Here is a 20777-nt window from a genome sequence, read left to right as displayed (position 1 = left end):
GCTTCCTGTGGGGCAGAAAGGTGTCTGTCGGGGGGGGGTCAACCTCCAGGCTCAGGTCCTGCAGGAAAGAGCCTGACCTTTCTGTGGCAGCACCTGCAAGAGCCCTGGAGCTCACTCTGATTGGATCTGGGGCCTGACTTCTGGGCGTGTGTCCATCCCAAACCATCACAGGGACCACTGACAATAGGGCTGTTGTTGTCCAGGCCTGGGAGCCACACCTGCACCATCTCCCAGGGAGGGGGACTGTTTGTGGGGCTTTCAGGCAGCTCGGGCGGCCGGAATGAGGACCGACCGCAGGCGGGGCGACTTCCACACACAGTCCTGGGGGCTGAAGTCCAAGATCAAGGTGCTGGCAGGGTTGGCTTCTTCTGAGGCCCCTACGCTTGGTGTGTAGAGGGTCGCCTTCTTCCTGTGTCTTCATTTGGTCTTTCCTCTGTGCACGTGCCCTGATGTCTCTGTGTGTCCTAATCTCCTCTTCTACCGACACCAGTCAGGTTGGAAGAGGGCTCACCTGAATGGCCTCATTTTAACTTAATCACCTCTTGAAAAGTCATATCTCCAGATACAGACACATTCTGAGGTACTGAGGGTTAGGGCTGGGCATATGAATTCTGCGGGGGGGGACACAATTCAGCCCATAACAAGCAGCCTGAGAGCAGCCTGGTCTGCACTTTAGGGAAAAGCATATGGGCTGTGGTGTGTGCTCGGAGGTGAGATTCCCAGGTGGAAAGAGCAGACTGGACCAATGGAGATGGCCTTGGTCTGGGTCTTGAAGGGTGGGAAGAATTTCACGGGTCAGTGAATGGGATCCCAGGCAGAGGGAACATCAGGACAAAGACGACGTGTGATTGCTAAGGGGATGGCGAGCGGGGGTCTGCAGCCTCAGGTGAGGTGACAGGCCAGCTCTCAAGGGTCTTAAATGCCAGGGCTTATGTGACCCCACGACAAGTTTATCAACTGCTAACCAGGCTCAGTGTGGCCCTTGGGGACCCAAAAAGGTGTTCACCCCACTCCAGGTTTTTCATTTTCATAAATAAAACAATGAACTCCCCCTTGAATCCACCACCAGCATGACAATTAGAATAAGGACCGGTAGCTTGCACCCCTGTGAACGTCCCTCAGGCAACTCCTGCTCCCGCCTCCCAAGTCACACTTTCTCTATCCTGAATCTTGATGTCTAATTTATGCTACTGATATATTCCCCAGAAGTACATTATTTAGTTTGAGTTGTGTTTAATTTTACAGAGAAAAGGCATCACGCTATAGGCAGTCTTTTGGAATTTACTTCTTTCCCCTCAGTATTAACAAAGCTCATCTGTGTTGTTCTTCTTAGCTGTTGTTGATTCATTTCAGCTGTGGTGAATAGACCCCATCTGTGCACCCATGCCTTGGTTGAGGGGCATCTGGGTTGTCTCTGAGCACCTGCTGTCACAGTGCCACCGCGGGCCTCCCTGTGCGCGTCTCCCGGGGCCCACGTGTGTGCTTCTCTGGGGTGTATGCTGAGGAATGGAATTGCTGGTCACAGGGTATGAGGATGGGCCTGATTTCTGCAGTGACCGTGCCACGTGCCACTCCCCCAGCCGGCAGTGTTGACCTTCGGCCTCGCTCACACACGGGATTGCCCAGACGTCTTCATTTTTGCCTGGGGGATGGGTGTAAAATGCTTCGTCACTGTCCTCTTGATTTACATTTCCCTGAGAAGTCGTGTGGTTGAAATCCCTTCCTATGTTTACTGGCCGTGCAGGTTGACTCTTCTGTGAGTTGCCTATTCGTGCTCGTTGCCTGTTTTTCCATCCGGTTGTGTGTGCTCGTGTCACAGGTAGAAGAGTGAGGGCTGCATCAGGCAGGACCCCAGGGAGGGTGGGTCCCATGGGGCTTCACACCCCTGTCTTTCATCTTTTCGTGGAGGATCGGTGGGTGAGGGCCAGGAGCAGAGGCAGCCCTTCCTCTGGGTCCATCACCTCATGGGTCCTCTCCATCCCTGAAAGGACGCATGTCCACCTACATCTCAGCTCAGAGCCACGTGGAGGCTGACCAAGTCACGTGGGTGTTCTGTGGCAAGACTGAGTTGGCCGGCGAGTTCCCTGCTGCTGGAGGGGTTCTTGTTTGTATGGTTCTGCCACACGTGAGATTCTTGAGGCCGCCGTGTGTTGGACAACCTCGTTTTGTTGGTGGGCTTGAGGCAGCCACACGAGCACTGACATCCGAGTCACGCAGCCCACCTTGTCAGGTGGCAGCAGTATTCACAGGACGTAAGACCCTAGCGCCTGGTGGGCTAGGGCCCCAAGGGGATGCCCCTTCACCCTTCCAGGAGGCCCACGTGCCTGTCTCCTACGAAGAGGAACCCAAGGACCTGGGGATGCCCCGGATTTTATTCCCGGTGCAGCAGGACAGGGAGATGTGGAGTAGAAAGGGGAGAAGCTCTTGGTCCCACTTCTAACCTGAGCTCATCATTTTGATTCTACAAAGTGTATCCGCCAGTCTGTCCACTTCTCACCACCTCCCCCATCATCTCCTTGTTCAAATCTCCATCTTCAGAGAGCTGTCACCCAACTCCATCAGCCCCCTAATGTACCCCCCCAACCACCTGGCACCCAGCAAAGAGTCTCCCCACGGTCGCTGTGACCACGGTGTCTCCCTGTGTGAAACCCTTCCTCTCGCTCTGAGAATAAAATGCCAGCAGGTCCCCTGGTGCTTTGCTGACCTCCGTGACCTGCATCCCGACCCCCTCTCCACCCCAGCTCTGCCACCCTCTCCCACCCTCTCACGTGACTACGTCCTTCCCACCTCAGGGCCTTTGGCCCAGCTGGTCTCCTGCCTGGGTGCTCTCCCATCCTTCCACCCTCAGCTCACACGGCAGCCCCGCACCAGGACCGCCTGTGTAGTGTAGACCTTCCATTCTCCAGCTACCCCTCACCTTCCATGTTTTTCTCCTCATCACTTACTACTCCAGGGCACATCCTCTATTTATTTGCTCATTTGTGCCGCCCAGAATTATAGTTCAGCCCTGCAGTTACCTGCCGCTTCTCTTCCCAGCTTCCCCATTGCCTGGCTGTGGACCAGGACCAACCGGCAATGATAATATACCCATCTTGCAGGTGTGGGCAGCTGAGATTACTTACACCCCACGAGGCACCCAGGACGTGCTCCATAAATCACAGCTATGTTATTCTTGAGTCTCTCCAGCCGGAAGGGCTCAGTGGATGTGGTGCACTCCCAGGTACTGGTGCAGACCCCCGCCCCAGCTCCTTCTGGAGCAGAGGTCAGAGCAGAAGGGCCACAGGGAGAAACTGCTGAGCGATGGTGGGTAACCTGCATACCCCAGCATTATGCAGGCCTCCACCCAGACGGCGCCTTCTCCAGGAGGCCTCCTTTGACCACCTGGCCGAGACAGCCTCCCCTGTAGGTCATGCTGTGCTGTTGTCTTTATAGCACTTACCACTTCCAGAAGTGACTTTGCATACTTTTGCAAGGCTGTGTGTGTCTGCCATCGGTCCCTGGCTGTGGGGAAGTCCATGGAGCCCGGACCTGTCAGTCTTCTTCTCTCTGTGACCCCCAGCACCTGGCCCATGGCCTGGCACACAGTAGATGCTCAGGAAACACGTGGAGAGATGCTCGCCCCCCTGGCAGGCCAGCTCCTCTCTACCCTACACGCCCAGCTGCTCTGAGCCCTCCAGGGTCTTGTTAGTCTTGTGGCCGCAGGTCTGGGTGCACCGCACACATAGGAAGCACTCTGTTCTCTTTGTTGAGTGAATGCTTTCCATTTCTGACCCAAAATACAAGACTGATCGTTCATTCCTGCATGTGAGCATTTTGATCCATGTTAGGCCAGCGTTCTGTTAGCTCTCCTCCCACATTTGCGTTGGCTTCAAATGGGATCAAATGTTGAGTAGGTCAAGGCCTAGGGGAGATCCCCCCTCCATGGCGTGACTCAAGAGGACCTGTTCCCAGTCTGTTCAGCGGACTGGTTTCTATCCCTCCCCACCCCCACGCGCTGCTCTGGGGTAAAAAGGAGGGCTCCCTGGATGGTCAATTTGGGAACTCAGCATGCCTTACTCCCTGCTTGAGAGAGAGCCAGTGTATTAAAGGCTCTGAAAAGTCCTGCAGACAAGAGAGCAGCTTGAGGAGGCTTCCCTGGAGGTCCACACTCTTCTGACCTCAGACTCACTGGCCATCTGGTGGAGCTGCTCTTCCAAGGCACCCACACCAGGAAACGCTGCTCTGGAGACCCTCACAGATTGGCCATGCTCGTACTGTGGCTTTTGGACTAACCAGGAATCCACCCAGAGTATATTTACCCACCACCAAGTCCGACCTCCTTCCGCAAGGGCACAGCGGAGGCATGTTCCAGTATCTGATATGGACGTGGACGATGAGATCTATACGAGTCAGCGTCACTCTGCAAAGTCCCTGAAATCAGCCACAAAATTCAGAATACGTAGTTTTCTATACAAGTAGGAAGACATTCACGTGTGTATATAACATATATACAGTAACGCACCAAATATATAGAATGAAGACGCACCCCATCCAAGGTACTCATACGCTATTTTTTTAGTTCAATTTTTTTTTTTTTTTTTAAGATTCCACATATACATGAGATCATACAGTATTTGTCTTTCTGTGTCTGGCTTATCTCACTTAGCATAATGCCCTCATGGTCCATCCATGTTGTCACAAATGACAGGATTTCCTTCTTTTCTATGGGTGAATAATATTCCATTGTGTGTATATACATATATATACACATATGCGTGTGTGTGTGTGTGTGTGTGTGTGTGTGTGTGTATCACATCTTCTTTCTCCATTCATCTGTCGATGGGCTCAGGTTGTTTCCATGTCCTGGCTATTGTGAATAGTGCTGTGGTGAACACGAGGATGCAAATATATTTTTGAGTTAGCATTTTCATTTTCTTTGGCTAAATACCCAGAAGTAGAATTGCTGTATGCTAATTCTATTTTTAATTTTTTGAGGACTCTCCATATTCTTTTTCCATAAAGGCTGCACCGACTTACATTCCCACACGTACCGTATGTTAAATTTACTTTTCCCCGGGTGCATTTGGTTGAATTGATGTAAGTTAAGTGCTCATGGGACACCCCCCTGCCACCCACAGTATGTCCACCCATTCATTCACTCATTCGTTGGTCCCACAGATGTTTACTAGAATCTTCAGCGTGGTAAGTGGCTGATGAATCGGCCACAGGGTCTGCTCTCGGGGCGCTCACCGTCTGTTGGGGACAGACAGCAGAGTCGGGGCTGAATGAGGGGTCTGGTAGAAGAGCAGAGGGCACGGGTGGCACTGGACTGGAGCGTGGAAGGCTGCCTACAGGGTCACTTAAAATGGGCCGCCACAGCCTAGGAGAGGAAGGGTGTGGTGGGGATGGGCAGCCGCAGCAGGCTTGCAAGTGTGACCCAGCCAGAGCCGGGGATCCAGAGTGATCTGGGCACTGGCTCCAGGCTGGGGGGCAGGGAGGGCAGAAAGAGGCTGGAGAGAGTAGTGGAGACAAATCCATCCCACAGGGTTTGCCTGGGAGGGGAGCTGTCCGAAGAATCTCTCTCCCTTGTCTCTGGGGAGAGACAGGATGTGGGAAGATGATCAAATTCTTAGCACATATAGAAATTTGCTATGAGTCTAGCATTATTATCAACAAAGAAATGGTGATTTCCTGATGTGTGCTCCTGGGGACGGCTGCATTCTTTTTCACATACTCACGACCTCCTGTTTGGTACTCCCCTGTGGAATTTTTCCAGGGAAGGGCACAGATGACCTAGGATTCAGGCCCTAGGGGCCACCCTCTTCTGTCTACCAACCGGGGAACTTGGATGCATTTCTGGGCTTCCGCTCCTGTCCCGTTTCACCGCTTCTCCTCCCGAGTGGTCACTTCAGCAGCTCGCCCCTCTCCCTCGGGTGACCGGCTGGGCCCAGGATCCCAGGTCTGAGAATCCGTACGCCTCGCACAGCGGTTCCGTCTTTTCGTTTGTCTCGGGCAGGGTAGGTGGATGGAGCACATGTCTGGTGAGCTGATGACTGCTTGGAGGGATGATTTGAAGACCTTTCCGGTGAGAGACACAGAAGTGAGGGGCAGGCCAGCTCCACTTTCTCTCTGCCATTTCTTAACAATACGCCATCTTGCCGGAGCAAAAGACCTATTCTTTCCCTATTCTTGCTTAGAACGCAGCTAACAAAGGACTTTTTGTCTCGCGTGCATTTTTTTTTTTTTGCAAGCCTCAGTTCATCCTGGGTTTTAGCTCTCCTGACACCATTCTTTGAGATGAGTCTTTTGTTAGAACATTCTCTTGCCAGCTTTCTTATATTTGACACACACTCCCACACTCCCACGCCTTTACATGCACAGTCATTCATTCATTCAACTGTCGAGGCTTCGCAGATGAATAATCCGGGTCCTCACAACCTTGTGGGGAGAGACTGATCTTTCAATTTAACACAGAGCAAGGATGGCAAAGGTGCTGAGCCGAAAGCCGAGGAGGGGATGTCAGGAAGGCCCTCGGACAGGGGACCCTGAGCAGTATCTTGATGGACACAGTTAACCAATGGCACGCCTAGTAAGAGCTGCTGCGTACTGATCCCTTCCAGGTGTGGTCTTGGCTTGTTTCACCTTCCTAATGACTTTAGGAGGCAGGTGCTTTATTATTCCCATTTTACAAAGGAGGAAACCGAGGCCTTGAGAGGTCAGTCAACTCACCCCTGATCCTTCCCCCCGGGGAAGTGGAGCCAGGCTGCCAACCTGGCTTGATTGGCCCCCCAGGGCCCTGCTCTGAAACCACTGAGCTACATGGCCTTTCACCAAGCCCGTGGGAGAGGAAGGGCATTTACCGACTGAGGGAGCAGCGTGTGGAAAGGCTTGGAGGCAGGACGGCTTGGAGGAAGGAAGGAATGCCCTGAGCACTTTTTTTGTAAAAATTTTTTTATTAAATCAGAAAAAGAAAGATACAGTTTACATGATATCAGTCAATCATATGGCTACTTTGACTTACATTTTAATACACTCATGGTCCTATTTTCTCCTCTGTACAAGTATTAAAAAAAAACTCAGGTATTTGAATAATCTTCTGTAAGTTGGTTGTTGACCCTTGGCGGGTGGCAAGCAGTGCGGTCTGGCCTTCCTTGCTGGGAAGAGACGCTTGGATAGAACGGAGGTGGGAGAGAAGGGCGGGGGCTGGGAGACCAGAGTCCGTCTCTGTGGGCCTGTTACGTCAGCCAGGCCCCGCCCAGACACGTGCCCCCTGCAGCCCCCGTTCTTCTGTCTCTTCATCCAGAGGCCCCCTAGTTCCTCTGCTCGAAGACAGCCAGATGTGGCGTTCTGAGCCCAGAAGGGCTGTGAGTGTCATGCCATGGGGCTGGCAAAGGCAACCTTTTTCCGTCTGTGTATTTTCCAAATCATCATATATTTCAGCTGGTGTCACTGCAGATTGCTCACCCTCTGACCCATTGGCTTTAAATAGCAAAATAGAAAAAAATACAATGCACTTTGTGGTTTCCAGTAAGATACTGTAAATACACCCAGATAATATTCCGGTGCAAACCATTTGCAGTGGCTGCACAGGGTGGTGGAATGGAATCTTTCAGGCAGGCTTGGACATCAGTTTGTTTCCTCTGTACCCGCCGGGGTCGTTATGGAGCTGGAATGTGGGGAGGGCGTCAGCCGGGCTCCCCGGGTTCATCTCAGTGATAACAACGGTCTTTACTAAGCACCTTCTGGGGAACGGGGCCTCTCTGTACACAGAGGTTTCGTTTCGTCTTCAGGGCAGCTTGGCCGTGTCCTCCTGGTGGATCCCATTTCACAGGTGGGGAAGCTGAGGCCGGGGAGCCAGCATCCTTGCTCAGGGTCACCCCGCCCTGAGTAAGGAGCAGGGCGGAGGGACTAATAGGCTCCATCTTACCCAAGTTCTGAGCTGAGGCTGCCTGAGCTTCTGCGTGGAAAGTTACCTGGAGATGCAGGTGGATTGAGAGTGAAAGAAGCTGTGGTGGAGGTGAGGGCAGGACTCCACGCTGGGAGCCAGGAGACCCTGGTCCTAATCCCCCAGGTCTCGCTGCTGAGTCATTGATGAGCCTGGGCACGTTTCCCGGCCTCTGTGAACCTCTCTTGTTCCAGGATGAACCCATGGGCCTTATGTCTGTGGCTCTGGGAGACTTTTCTCTGGTTCTGGGCACAGAGGGCCCTGTGCTGGGGCAGGATGGTAGGGCTTGCAGGACCTGCCTCTGCCCCAACAGCCTCACTTCCTCCCACCCCCGTGGGCTTACCTGCTCCCGCCACTGCCCAGGCCGGGTCAGGGCCACCGCAGGGTCTGCCCATCAGTCGGGAGCCCCCTCTCCCCTCAGACAGCCTCATGGCTGGCTCCTCCCGGCTCAAAAGTCCCCACCCCAGGTGGTCCCTGCTCCCGTCACCTCCCTGTCCTGCGTCTGCAGAGTCCTCCGCTGCCGCTGAGTGAGTGATGTGTCTTGCTTTCTGCCCCCTCAGAAGCCAAGGCCATGTTTGAATCCCTCCTCTCAGTTTCCCCAGCCCCCAGCACAGTGCCTGGCACATAGTAGGTGCTCAAGCAATATCTGTTGAGTGAAGGAACAGGGCACGTGGCTCGGTCAGGGGGGCCGAGGAGAGGCAAGGTGTGATGGAGGTTCTTCCTCTGCTCGTGCACAGGAGGGAGAGATAGGTGGTCAAGGCAGGAGGGGGCTAGGTCTGTTCTTGGAGGGGCAATGGTCAGTGATGGGCAGTAAGCCAAGCCCAGTGTCCTCTGCTTACTGGCCCCATGTGGAAGAGTCGGGCAAGAGCCTGGGCCAGGAGTCAGTAGGACTGGGGTGGGTGTCGTAACCTTAAGGCAGGAGACAGCGTCAGACTCTGGAACCAGGCTGACCAGGGTTGAATCCTGGTCAGAGTACACGCCTCTCTGGGCCTCAGTTTCCACATCTGTAAAATGGAGATAAAAATGCTCCGCACCTCATAGTGTCGCCAGAGTGAAGCGAATTGATCTGTATTGAGTGCTTAGGAAACAGACTGGCAAATAGTAAGCATTTTATGACTTTGCTGTTCTTCTTATGAACCGTGTGCCATTGGGACCATCACCTCATTCTGTTTCTGCAGCAATAAGACACACCTTAGAACTGCCCGTGCAGACAGCCAGTAAGAGACAAATAGACAGCTTCGGGAAATTGCCCAACTGGAGGGGCTTCCCCAGGCTGAGGGTGGGGTTGTCCCGGGAGCTCCGAGCGTGGTCAGGGTCGGGGGTGTCCTCCGCAGTGGTTGGAGGCCTGTGACCCCTAGGTTTGCATCCTGGCTCTGCCTCTGTAAGTCACCTCCTCGAGCCTCAGTTGCCCACAGATACAGTAAGGAACTGCTGCTTACCTGGGATGGGCGAAGGAGGCATGGACAGATGGAGGTTAAGATGGCCTCTCACGCAAGGAATCTGCGATGGTAAGATTCTGGGATGCTCATCTACCTTCTTTCTGCCATCAAACCCTGTTCTCAGGAGGCCATCCTATTTGAATGCGTCCTATAAATTTATTGATGTTTTAACTGGTAACAGTTGAATGGCAGAAATAAAGGCATTTTGATCAGGGTTGCTGCCTTAAGGCAAAGGAATCTCTCTCGACCGTGGGCTTTGCCACGCAGCGAGGAGCTGGAAGGGTGGTTGGAGCAGGGGCTGAGGGAGGACATTGCCAGCTTGGGCCTGGAATCCCAGTTCTGGCTGGTTTCTGGGTTGGTGGCCTCAGTGAATCAGTTTACTCCTCAGAGCCCCGGTTTCCTCATCGGTAACACTGTGGAGAATGGTGGCCACTGAACGGGGCTGTTGGGCAACACCCCCAAGGGTGGGTCTGGCAGGTGCTTAACAAAGCTTACTTTCCTTCTACCCTCTGCCCGCACTGAAAAGCCCCGAAACCCCAGGCCTTGGGCAGACTCTGTCCTGACGCCCTGGGGGAGGTCATGCTGAACGGGTGGAGCCCATTGCTGCTCTGCACCTGCCTGGTCAGAGCCTCTCTGAACCTCAGTCAGCTGGTTTCCCTATAAACAGGTGACCAGAACACTTTCCCAAAGCGCCTAGCGCGGAGCCTGGCCAGTAATAAGCACTAAATGAAGCTCACCTGGTTTTTGGCCACTGCTTGGAGCGTTCATTCATTCATTCATTTATCTATCCATCTATTCATCTAACAGATATGCACTGAGCACCTCCTACATGTCAGGCCCTGGGGACACGAAGGGCACATGACAAAGCGCTGCCTTCAAGGGCATTATGCTGTAGGGGCAGCAGGAGTGGTGGCTGTGGTGTGAGAAACAGACGACAAACAAATAAGTCTAAAATGGCAGGAGGGCCGTGGAGAAAACTGAAGCGGGGGAGTTTCTCTCTGTACCTCTCAGGGGGCCTGTAATTCCATCCATTGTAATTATTATAATACTCACTATCGTTTCTTCATGCACTGGTCCCAGGGCTCACAGATACCTGGGACCCCCACCCGCTGGGTGCCAGCTGGGTGAGATTCACAGATACGGAAATGGAGGATCAGAGAGGCCCAGTGACTTGCCCAGGGTCACCCAGCTTCTGGCGGGGTGGGGTTGGCAGTGAGGTCTGCTCATTCCTTTATCTGTCACACACCATCGTGGGGACTGTAAACAGCGGGAGACAGACAGGCATGGGCCCTGCTCCCTCGGGACCCCCCAAGTCTGGCTGGGCAGCCGGAGTCTGGGTCAGCCCCACACACTGGCCTCTGTGTGAGGCTATCGTGTCCTTCAGTGCATCCTGGAGCTCAACGAGGCAAAACGGACTTGGTGGTAATCGTGATCACAGTAGCAGCGGCCAGTGTTTACGGAACACGTACCCCATGCCGGGCGCTGTCCACTCACCAGCCCGTGATGCTGCTAAGCCCATTTCATGGAGGTAGCAACAGAGGCTTAGACAGGTTGACAGGCCTGACATTAGTTACACGGCCAGCCCACTGCCCAGGGCAGCTTTCCTGGTGGTCAGTGAGGAGGGGGAAGTATGGGGACTGGGCAGTCCTAGTCTAACACTGGTGGGCAAGGCCCAGGTCAAGGTCAATGGCAGGGGTCAGCAGTGACCCTTTAGCATCTGGAAGCGTTGGACTGCAACAGCCAGTACCTGGGTCCCGGGGAGCTCAGAAGCTAAGAATAACGGTCCCTCTGTTTCTCGGGGGCTGTGGGTGCTGCGGAGGTGAGGGCCAGCTTGGTGGGAAGGGAAGGCCATGGCCCAGGATGGACTTCACTCTGGTCTAGGAGTGCACCTTGAACTCAAGGGAGTTGTGTGTGTGCCGGGTGCAGCCGCCCTTCTCCCACTCACCTTGGGATGTGCTGGGGGATCCTGGGTAGGAGCAGAAGCCATCTGCATTGCGCTGCTCAGAGGGCTCAGAGATACCTGGGACCTCCGCCTGCTGCGTGGTAGAACCTCACACACTTGTCCCCACCCCCACCCCCAGGGAAGAGCCTGGGGGAAGGGCAAGTCTCAGGTGGCGGGCCAGGCTCCGACCCTTCCTCAATTTGCTGCTCTGTTCTGAGTCTGATAAAGGGGATACAGTTTCCCGTTAGCTGCCGGAGGCTGCCAGTGGGGCCGCTGCGCTTTGCAGTCATTTGCTCCCCGGAGAAAGTTCTTGGTCTGAACAGGGTGTCCAGAGGCCACGACTGCAGCTCAGCGCTGCTGCCCACCAGTTGGGTGGCCTGGGTGAACCAGACTTTTCTCTTGGCCTCAGTTTCTTCAACAAATGAAAACTCCTACTCCATACCTCACAGCCTTCTTATAAGGGACCGTTATTACCATCGTCAATAGAAATCATAATAAATCTAATATTTGGGGCCACTGTCTCATGCCAGGCCCTTTGCTAAATGCTTTACCTTTGTTAATTCTTTCTAGTTCTCTCGACCTCCCTAATTAAAGTGAGCGGTTGTTATCCTATTTTGTAGAGGAGGAACTGGAGCACAGAGCAGTTAGGTGACTCACCCAAGGTCACACAGCTAGAAAGTGGTAGAACAGAGATTTCCTCCCCCATCTTATTCTCTGTGTACTCTGCACCTGATGATTCTTTCTCTGATGTCTGTGAGGGTCTAATCTCACTGTCGCCTGGTTCCTCCCGTGTATCCTTTTCTCGTGGGTTTGATTCTCAGTAGTGTGAGCTGGTGCCTGGAGACGGAGGCTCTGGCGGAGGAGGAACTGGTCCAAGTCATGGTCAGTCAGTGGCAGAGCTGGGATTGAATCCGGGCGTATGGGCTCCAGCACCCCTGTATTAACAGGGTCGCCGTGGAATGTCAGGGCCAGGCGTTGGCACAGTGAAGCCGTCGGTCCAGCAGGTGGACAGGCCTACGTGTCTGCAGGGTGCGGATGCGGTGGCCGGGGGTCGGCATGCAGGTTGCTGGCGTCCTAGCAGCCTGGGTGAGGGGCTGCGAAGTGAAGGAGGGACGGGTGAGAAGGTCCACCTGAGTCGGGGTGACGGTGTCCTGAGAGACTTCTCCATCCCTGGGGCCTCTTCCTCTAGGGTGCTTCCCTGACCCGCACCCACCCTGGCTCCGAGAGCGAACGCGCTGAGCGCCCACACTAGGCACGGGGTCTGGGTTCATCTCCATCCCGGCAGGAGGTGCCGCTCTGGGACCCAGGGAGGCCGGGAGGTTGGGTGGCAGGGCGTATCTGCACCAGGCCTAAGTGACCGCCCCCCACTCTTGCACCCCAGCTACTCAGGACCCTTCCACCCCACTCAACAGCTCAGCACTGCCCTGCAGGGCCCTTGTAAATTCTTAACATGTGGCTCCCAGCCCCCCAGCAGGGCCATCTCTACCTCCACGTAGCTGGGAAGCCCTGCGGGGAAGTGACACCTCAGCAGCTCCCCAGGCCCCTACTGACCCTTTGCTGTCCTGTCCCTCCTGCCTGCCCGCGAGCAGTCCCTCTCCCCTCCCGCAGCCCTTGTCCCCTGTGTCAGTCGGAGTCCCGAGGATGCAGGTCCCAGCCTTCTCTGGAGATGCTCACAGTCGAGTGAGGGGGCCACGGGGGTCCAGACCTCTAGACAGCAGGTGACACAGCAGCGATAGCAAGTCCACGAGCACAGGAGCAGCTGTGTCAGGCAGGTGCCACGAGCCAGGCAGGGCGCTGAGAGCTTCACACGGACAAACTCTACTCTTATCATCCCCGTGAGAAAGGGTCCCCACTTTCCAGCGACGAGACTGAGACACAGGGAAGGGGTGGTGGCGGCTGAAGGTGACAGAGCTACAGACCGATGTTCTGGGGTTTCAGCCTAGGCCTCTGGCTCCAGAGCCTGGGTGCACTGTGGTGGTCAGAGTGCTGCGTTACAGTTTGTCACCAGGTGCCACGAGTGCTGTGCGTGTGGGCAGCGGGCATGGCCACATCAGCCTGGGGGGAGTGGGTGGTCATCCACAGAGGAGTCCCTCTTCTGGTCTCCAGCCTCTCTCCTCCGCTGCCCCGTCGACTCCCCAAGGGCGTTCAGTGACTGGGGCTTCAACGGGGATGTGCGTGATGGGGGTGCCTGGGACGGAGCTTTCTCGGAGTGAGGAACGGGCGCTCAGTCAGTCTCTGTGGTGCCCCGACAGTGAGCTCAGCCTCCCTTCCCATCCCAGGACGCCCTGGACCTGAGCCCAGCCTTTCCACTCTTGTCCCCGCAGGGAGCCGGGAGGCCGCCTTCACCTACGCCATCATCGCAGCCGGCGTGGCCCACGCCATCACTGCTGCCTGCACCCAGGGCAACCTGAGCGACTGCGGCTGCGACAAGGAGAAGCAAGGCCAGTACCACCGGGACGAGGGCTGGAAGTGGGGTGGCTGCTCTGCCGACATCCGCTACGGCATCGGCTTCGCCAAGGTCTTTGTGGATGCCCGGGAGATCAAGCAGAATGCCCGGACTCTCATGAACTTACACAATAACGAGGCAGGCCGAAAGGTAGGCAGCTAGGGAGGGGAGCCGGGCGGCTCTTGCAGAGATGCTGCAAAATGGCTTATTCATAACAACTGGTGTTGGGTGTCTGGCGGTGGGCCACAGGGCTCTGCCCGTAGCCTCATTCTGCTTGCATCTGTTGTCGATTTGCTGCTGGTCAGGATTTCTGTGTGGCATGACACTTGTCAGTTACCGACAAGGTTGAATAATCGAATCTCTGTTTAAACATTGGATGTAACTCAGCAAGATGGAAAGAGGGACGGATGTGAACTGTCATCCTCGGGCCCACAAAATCAGCTGTACAAAACTCTGATTGTGGGGAGGAGTTGAGGTGAGTGCAGTAGGAGTCATTGCTGTAGGGCAGATGCCAGGGTTGGTGACGTATCCTTGGTCACCTTAACCAAGATCTGGAGCTCAAAATAATGGAGGTGACCATTCCCTCTTCACCGCCTCCTCAGATCCTCCTAGATTTTGGGCTCAGCTTAGAAGAGAGTCCAGGCTGTCCCAGGATGTTTCTAATGGAGGTGACTGGCTTACAAAGGGGATGGGCACCCTATCCCATGAGGCAAGGGAGCAGACAGGTTTGCCGGCAGAGTGCAGTGAGGGCCTATGGGATGGGGCTGTCACAGGAGGGTGGGTCCTGCCTGTGTGAGGACCCGCAGGCCCCGGAGGTACTGGGCAAGGAGGGGCTCTGATGGGCCAGGCCAGACAGGGAGGGAGGGCTCCATGCCGCCGGGGTGGAGGACGGACCACTGCAGTGACAGGGTGTGTGTGGGCACCACTGGGGGGGCCAGGCAGGAGCAGCGGTGAAGAGAATGGGGGAAACCGTGCCCAGGGCTGTAGAGACCAAGGAACACAGGCCCCGTCCGTGGGGCCCCCAGCTTGGCTCCAGCCCGTGGAGGCTGTGCGGGAATGCCGGCCCAGGGTGGCCTCATCCTCTGGTTTTAGACCCCGATTTTCATGCACAAGCACTTCTTTTTTTAGGCGTTGGCATTTAAAATTGGTCATCACCAGTGACTCTTAAAAAATGTAGAAAAAGGAAAAAAGAAAGAGGATTGCTAGAGGAGCTCAAACACACACATGCTGGCTAAGGGTGGGCCTGGAGCTGCCCATTTGGGCGCCAGCTGACCTGGCTTGGCTAGAACACGTCCGTGGGCCAGCAGTCCTCTCGCTCAGTCCTGTGCATGAAACAGGACAAGCTGAGTTCCCTGTGCTTCTCACAGCGTCCCTGTGAACGGTGGCCTCATTATCCCATTTTGCAGGTGAAGAGATGGAGGCACAGGGGGATAGTCACGTGCTAATCGGGAGCAAAGCCAGGGTGTGAAGCCTGGCGTCTGGTTCTCGGGTTGGTGTCCTTTGCACAGTGCGGGCTGGCAGTGGGCTGCCTGGGTTCCGATCCGAGCTTCTTCCCGGGAAGGAAGCAGAGATGGCAGGAGTGTCCTCGCGGGGAGAAGGCAGGAGTGCCCTTCCCCAGGGCTGGCACACAGCTGGTCCTCAGCACGGGGTGGGTGTGACCCCAGACCGACGGAGGGAGCTGTCTGGTAAGTGGTGTTGGGGGGTGGCTTGCCCACCCGTGTACAGACGAATGGGAGGCACCAGCAGCCCTTCCTCCTGCCTTGGGATTCCCTCCCTCCCTCCCTCCCTCCTCTGCAGCCTCCGGCCCCATCTGGTGTGTCAGAGCCTCCCAGGCGGCCACGGAGAGTCACGCAGCAGGCTGCTCACCTGGTCTGTCCTAGGATGATGGCCGGGGTAGATTGCAAGGCCCTGCCGGCCCTGCCCTGTGCTGGAAGCTCCTGCTCAGGGCGGCACATTCCTCCAGGGTTCTCAGCTCTTCATCCCTCCCGATTGCTACGGTCAGATCACTTCCTAGGGCTGAGGTCATAGGTCATGGGGTCCCTCCTGGCCTTGAAGCTCTCATCCCTGGGAGTGGACAGGAGAGGGACAAGTGGCTTCCCTCTCCCCCTGTTTCCTCCTGTGTGGCTACCTGGTCCAGCCACAGTGAGAATGAAGGGAGAGAGCGCTCAGCTGGGGGAAGGAAGGTCCCACGCACATCAGGCGGAAGAGGGTTTCTTTTTTGGATTTCCTTCCCATTTAGGTCACCTCAGAGCACTGAGTAGAGTTCCCTGTGCTATACAGCAGGTTCTCATTAGTTATCTGTTTTATACATAGTAGTGTATATATGTCAATCCTAATCTCCCAGTTCATCCCACCCCCCTTCCCCCCTTGGTGTCCATACATTTGTTCTCTACATCTGTGTGTCTATTTCCGCTTTGCGAATAAGTTCATCTGTACCATTTTTCTAGATTCCACATATAAGCGATATTATATGGTATTTGTTTTTCTCTTTCTGACTTACTTCACTCTGTATGACAGTCTCTAGGTCCATCCACGTCTCTGCAGATGACCCAATTTCATTCTTTTTTATGGCTGAGTAATATTCCATTGTATATATGTACCGCATCTTCTTTATCCATTCGTCTCTTGATGGACACTTAGGTTGCTTCCATGTCCTGGCTATTGTAAATAGTGCTGCAGTGAATATTGGGGTGCATGTGTCTTTCTGAATTATGGTTTTCTCCGGGTATATGCCCAAGAGTGGCATTGCTGGGTCATGTGGTAGTTCTATTTATTTATTTAATTTTATTTTATTCTATTCTATTTTATTTTATTTTTGGCTGTGTTGGGTCTTCGTTGCTGCGCGCGGGCTTTCTCTAGTTGCGGTGACCAGGGGCTACTCTTTGTTGCAGTGCACGGGCTTCTCACTGTGGTGGCTTCTCTTGTTGTGGAACATGGGCTCTAGCTATCTGGACTTCAGTAGTTGTGGCCCTCAGGCTCAGTAGTTGTGGCTGGTGGGCTCTAAAGCGCAGGCTCAGTAGTTGTGTCTCATGGGCTCCAGAGCGCAGGCTCAGTAGTTGTGGTGCATGGGCTTCGTTGCTCCGCAGCATGTGGGCTCTTCCTGGACCAGGGCTCGAACCCGTGTCCCCTGCATTGGCAGGCGGATCCTCAACAGCTGCACCACCAAGGAAGCCCTGGTAGTTCTTTTTTTTTTTTTTTTTTTTTTTAAGGAACCTGCATACTGTTCTCCATAGTGGCTGTACCGATTTACATTCCCACCAACAGTAGGAGGGTTCCCTTCTCTCCACATGGGAGAGGGTTTCCTGAGCCACCAGCGCCAGCAGGCTTGAGGGCTGTGCTTGCTGTTCAGGGCAGCTCTGGGGTGATGCAGATGATGGGACCATCATATGTTGTAAGGTCAACCTCAGGGGCCTTTTTGGAGTAGGTGGACCCCAGAAAATGAGTGAGGTTTGGCTTGCAGAGAAGAGAGGTAGAGGCAACCCAGGTAGTGGCCAAAGGCCCAGAGGAGGGGCTTGGGGCCAGTCCAGGGGCCCAGACTGGCTGGTCTGTGAGTCCCTGAAGGGGTGGCTGCAGCCAGAGGGCTGCAAGGTCACCTTCCAGGCCAGGGAGTGAGAGCCGTGAGTTTTCCCCTCAGGGCTGCCCTGTCCTTACTGCTTGAGTTCCAGCTCCGATATCCCCTCTTCAGAGAGGCTTCCTTCTCAACCCCTTCCTAGCCTTTCCCCGGGCAGTGCCTTGTTCCGAGGCCTTCTCCCCTCCCCAGATCATAAGCTTGTTAAGGACAGAGACCTCATGCATCACATTCACAGCTGCACCCTAGGGCCTGGTGTATAGAGGCGCTCTATGTACGTACGGAGTGAATGGTTGAGGCCCCTACGGTCACTGGGGAGCCACTGATGGTTCTGGAGCAGCGGGTCAGAAGTCTCAGAGACTGACTCCAGGGCAGCAGAGCGAGGCCTTGGGCGGTGTCAGGAACGGGGTGTGGGCGTCCTTGGTGGGGTGCGCAGGTTGGGCCTCACTTGACACTTCTGAGCAGGAATGGTTTTCCCAGCTCAGGGTGCCCCCTGCACTCCCACCATCCCCTGCTGCCTAGCTCCACTCTGGTTCAGGAGGACGCTTGAGGGTCACCTCCTGGAAGGGCAGTTCAGCCAGGCACTATATGTTTTCCAGAGCCAAGAGGTAGAATTTGGGACTCCCCAGTGGACACAGGAAAGGCCTGATTAACCACCAGTCCAGCCCCTTTGTGGTTTGGGGGTGCAAACAGAGGCCCAGAAAGGATCCCGACTGGCCCTCAGCTATGCAGGGCAGTGGCCACACCCCTTGGCCAGGGCACGGCAGGAAGGTGGTCTCCCAGCCTAGCCCCTCGCTCCCAGACGTGGGGCACCCCAAGGGCCCAGACACAGATCCGAGCGGCCAGGAGCAGGGCAGCCGCCTAGCCTGGGGAAGGTAAGGCTCAGTGTGTATCATCTCTGGGTTCCATCCCTTCTGGGGGCCTCAGTTTCCTCATCTGTCAAATGGCACTGTGATCCTCGATCTGTTGTGGATCCCAGGTGCTAGTCAGGGCCAGGCGAGGGCACACACTGGAGACCCCCAGGATCCTGCGGCCTGCCATTTATTCAAAGGCACGGGACCCCATTCCAGAAACTCTGCCCACAACAGGCTTCCGTGGGCCCCATGCACAGTGGAGCTGGAACCAGCAGGAGAGGGGCCGGCCCGCAGCCGCCCCTGGCTGAGCGTCTCGGGAAGGATCACAGATGTGTTTATCACCGGCTCCCTCCTCCTGCTGTGAGAAGACAAGACTCAACCTGACCACAGGCTCTGGGACTTGTTGGCGGCTGGTGCGAGAGAAAAGGGGGAGGGGGAGGTGGGGAAGGGGTGCGTGTCCCAGAGCCGAGGTGGTGGCCCGCTGAGTGAGCGGAGATTCAGGGCTTGTCCTCCGGGCGGCCCTTGGGGTGGCAGGGTGCCCCCGACTCAGCTGGCAGATCAAGAGGAATAATGCCGCGGGGGGGCACCTGCCCTCACAGGTCTCCGGTTTGGGTCCGGCCCAGGCAGAGCCAGGGTTTCACCTGCAGATATGGCCGCAGGGCTGGGGGTGTCTGTGCCCTGCCTCCCCCCGGCACTGTCTTGTGCAATTGTGTGGTCTGCAGGGTTGAATCAGAGGGGTCACAGTAGAAGACAGGAATGGGGGAAGCCAACAGGTCCTTTGGGGACGTGATTTTTGAATCAGAGTCTATCTCTATTGGAATTTTAGGGCCATGGTATTTTGGCATTGAAATCACAGACGGTTCAGGTTGGGACTGTAGAATGTTAGGTTTACACCCTCACATGGGGGGCTTGGAATCAGGATCTTTGGTTGGGAGGGAGAGAGGCGTCAGAAGCGGTGGGTTGAAATCTTTTTGTTTTTTTTTTAAGTATAGGTACATTTTAATGAAGTCATTTTTTTTTAGATTAACTTGAGTTAATCTAAATTTTAAATTTGCAATTTAAGAAACAAACAAAAAATGATTCACAAGAAATTTGCACTGGAGTAACTTTGAATTGTATTTCTTATTAACGGTTGAAGGTATAGCTCATAGTGGGTGGTAGTGCGAAGGAGCCAATAAGAAAACTTTAAATTGCTGTTTGAAATCTTTGTTTTTTTAAAAAATTGTATTTATTTTTGGCTGCATTGGGTCTTGGTTGCTGCGTGCGGGCTTTCTCTAGTTGCTGTGAGCGGGGGCTACTCTTCGTTGCGGTGCGTGGGCTTCTCATTGTGGTGGCTTCTCTTGTTGTGGAGCACAGGCTCTAGATGCGTGGGCTTCAGTAGTTGCAGTACGTGGGCTCAGTAGTTGTGGCTCGTGGGCTCTAGAGTGCAGGCTCAGTAGTTGTGGCGCACGGGCTTAGTTGCTCCGTGGCATGTGGGATCTTCCTGCACCAGGGCTTGAACCTGTGTCCCCTGCATTGGTGGGAGGATTCCTAACCACTGCGCCACCAGGGAAGCCCCGGGTTGAAATCTTTGGATGGTGGAATCTTTGTGGCTTTGAATCGTTTCTTTCCCACCTTTGGGGCAGTGAGGATATGAACTCACCGTGCTTCTTGCCCTCAAGGTGCTCTGTCTGGTGACAGAGGCATTTAAGAGGAGCAAAAATGATGATTCAGGGCTAAACACCGCAGGAGAAATGCAACACAGAAGGTGCGTAAGAGCTCATAGGAGGGTACGGTTTCTTCTCGGAGGAGTCTGGACACTTTTGGGGCAAGAAGAAGGGACCCTTTAGTAGGGCTTTGAAGGATAAGTAGGAGTCCACCAGGTGGACAAGGCAGGTGGGGGGGAGGGCAGTTCAGGGAGAAGTAACGGCATCTATAAAAGCATGAAGTCCTGAAAAGGCATGATTAGGTGGGGGCGGACTGCGTGCATCTGGGGAGAGGGGATGATGGGTGATGAGACTGCAGAGGTGGTTGGGGTCAAGTGCAGGGCCTTGCCTGCCAGGGTGGCAGCTGGTGCCCCACCCAGCAGGGACCACGGGTAGGCAGGAGGGATAGCTGTTTTGGAGCAGAAGAGGCAGGACCCGCCTTGGGTTGCACTTGGGGTGGATAGGTGGGCGCTCTACCTCACTGGGGTCAGGCACTGGGGCGTGTGGAGTCTGGACTTGAGGGGAGATGATTATTAGGGTGCTTTTGGGCATGTGAGTGGGAGAGCCTGTGGGCATCACATGGAGATGCCCAGGGGCCACTGGTGCCTGGAGAGAGGTCTTGGTTGGAGCCACTTCCTGGCAGCCACCAACGCGAGGCAGTTGCCAAAGCCCTGGCATTTGGCAGGATTGGCCAGCAGGAAGATTCTAGTGGGAAAGCCCAGAGCCCGGCCACAGCCCTGAGGAAATGGGCACTGGGGCAGGAGGGCTATGGGACACAGAAGAGCAGACAGGGAGGTGGGTCCTTGTAGATGCATCCCTGAGCACTGAGCTCAGAGCCCCCTTCTGCTGCATCCTGGCTCTGGAAGCTGGGCTGCGGGGCCGGGGGTCCGGGCTCTCCGCGCCTCGCTGATGCTACTGC

At 55.1% G+C, this 20777-nt stretch overlaps 1 protein-coding gene across 1 annotated transcript in view; it reads left to right on the top strand.

The window, feature by feature from the left end:
• WNT7A (Wnt family member 7A) overlaps positions 1-20777 on the top strand; it is a 65419-nt gene that overhangs the window by 8674 nt on the left and 35968 nt on the right. The window contains exon 3 of the mRNA XM_060163862.1: positions 13630-13901. Within this exon, the coding sequence (XP_060019845.1) occupies positions 13630-13901 (272 nt within the window). The remainder of the gene's footprint in view (positions 1-13629; positions 13902-20777) is intronic.

Source organism: Lagenorhynchus albirostris, chromosome 10, assembly GCF_949774975.1.
Source record: "Lagenorhynchus albirostris chromosome 10, mLagAlb1.1, whole genome shotgun sequence".
Taxonomy (NCBI): Eukaryota; Metazoa; Chordata; class Mammalia; order Artiodactyla; family Delphinidae; genus Lagenorhynchus; species Lagenorhynchus albirostris.
The sequence above is the reverse complement of the archived record's forward strand: the minus strand, read 5'-3'. Positions and strand labels throughout refer to the sequence as shown.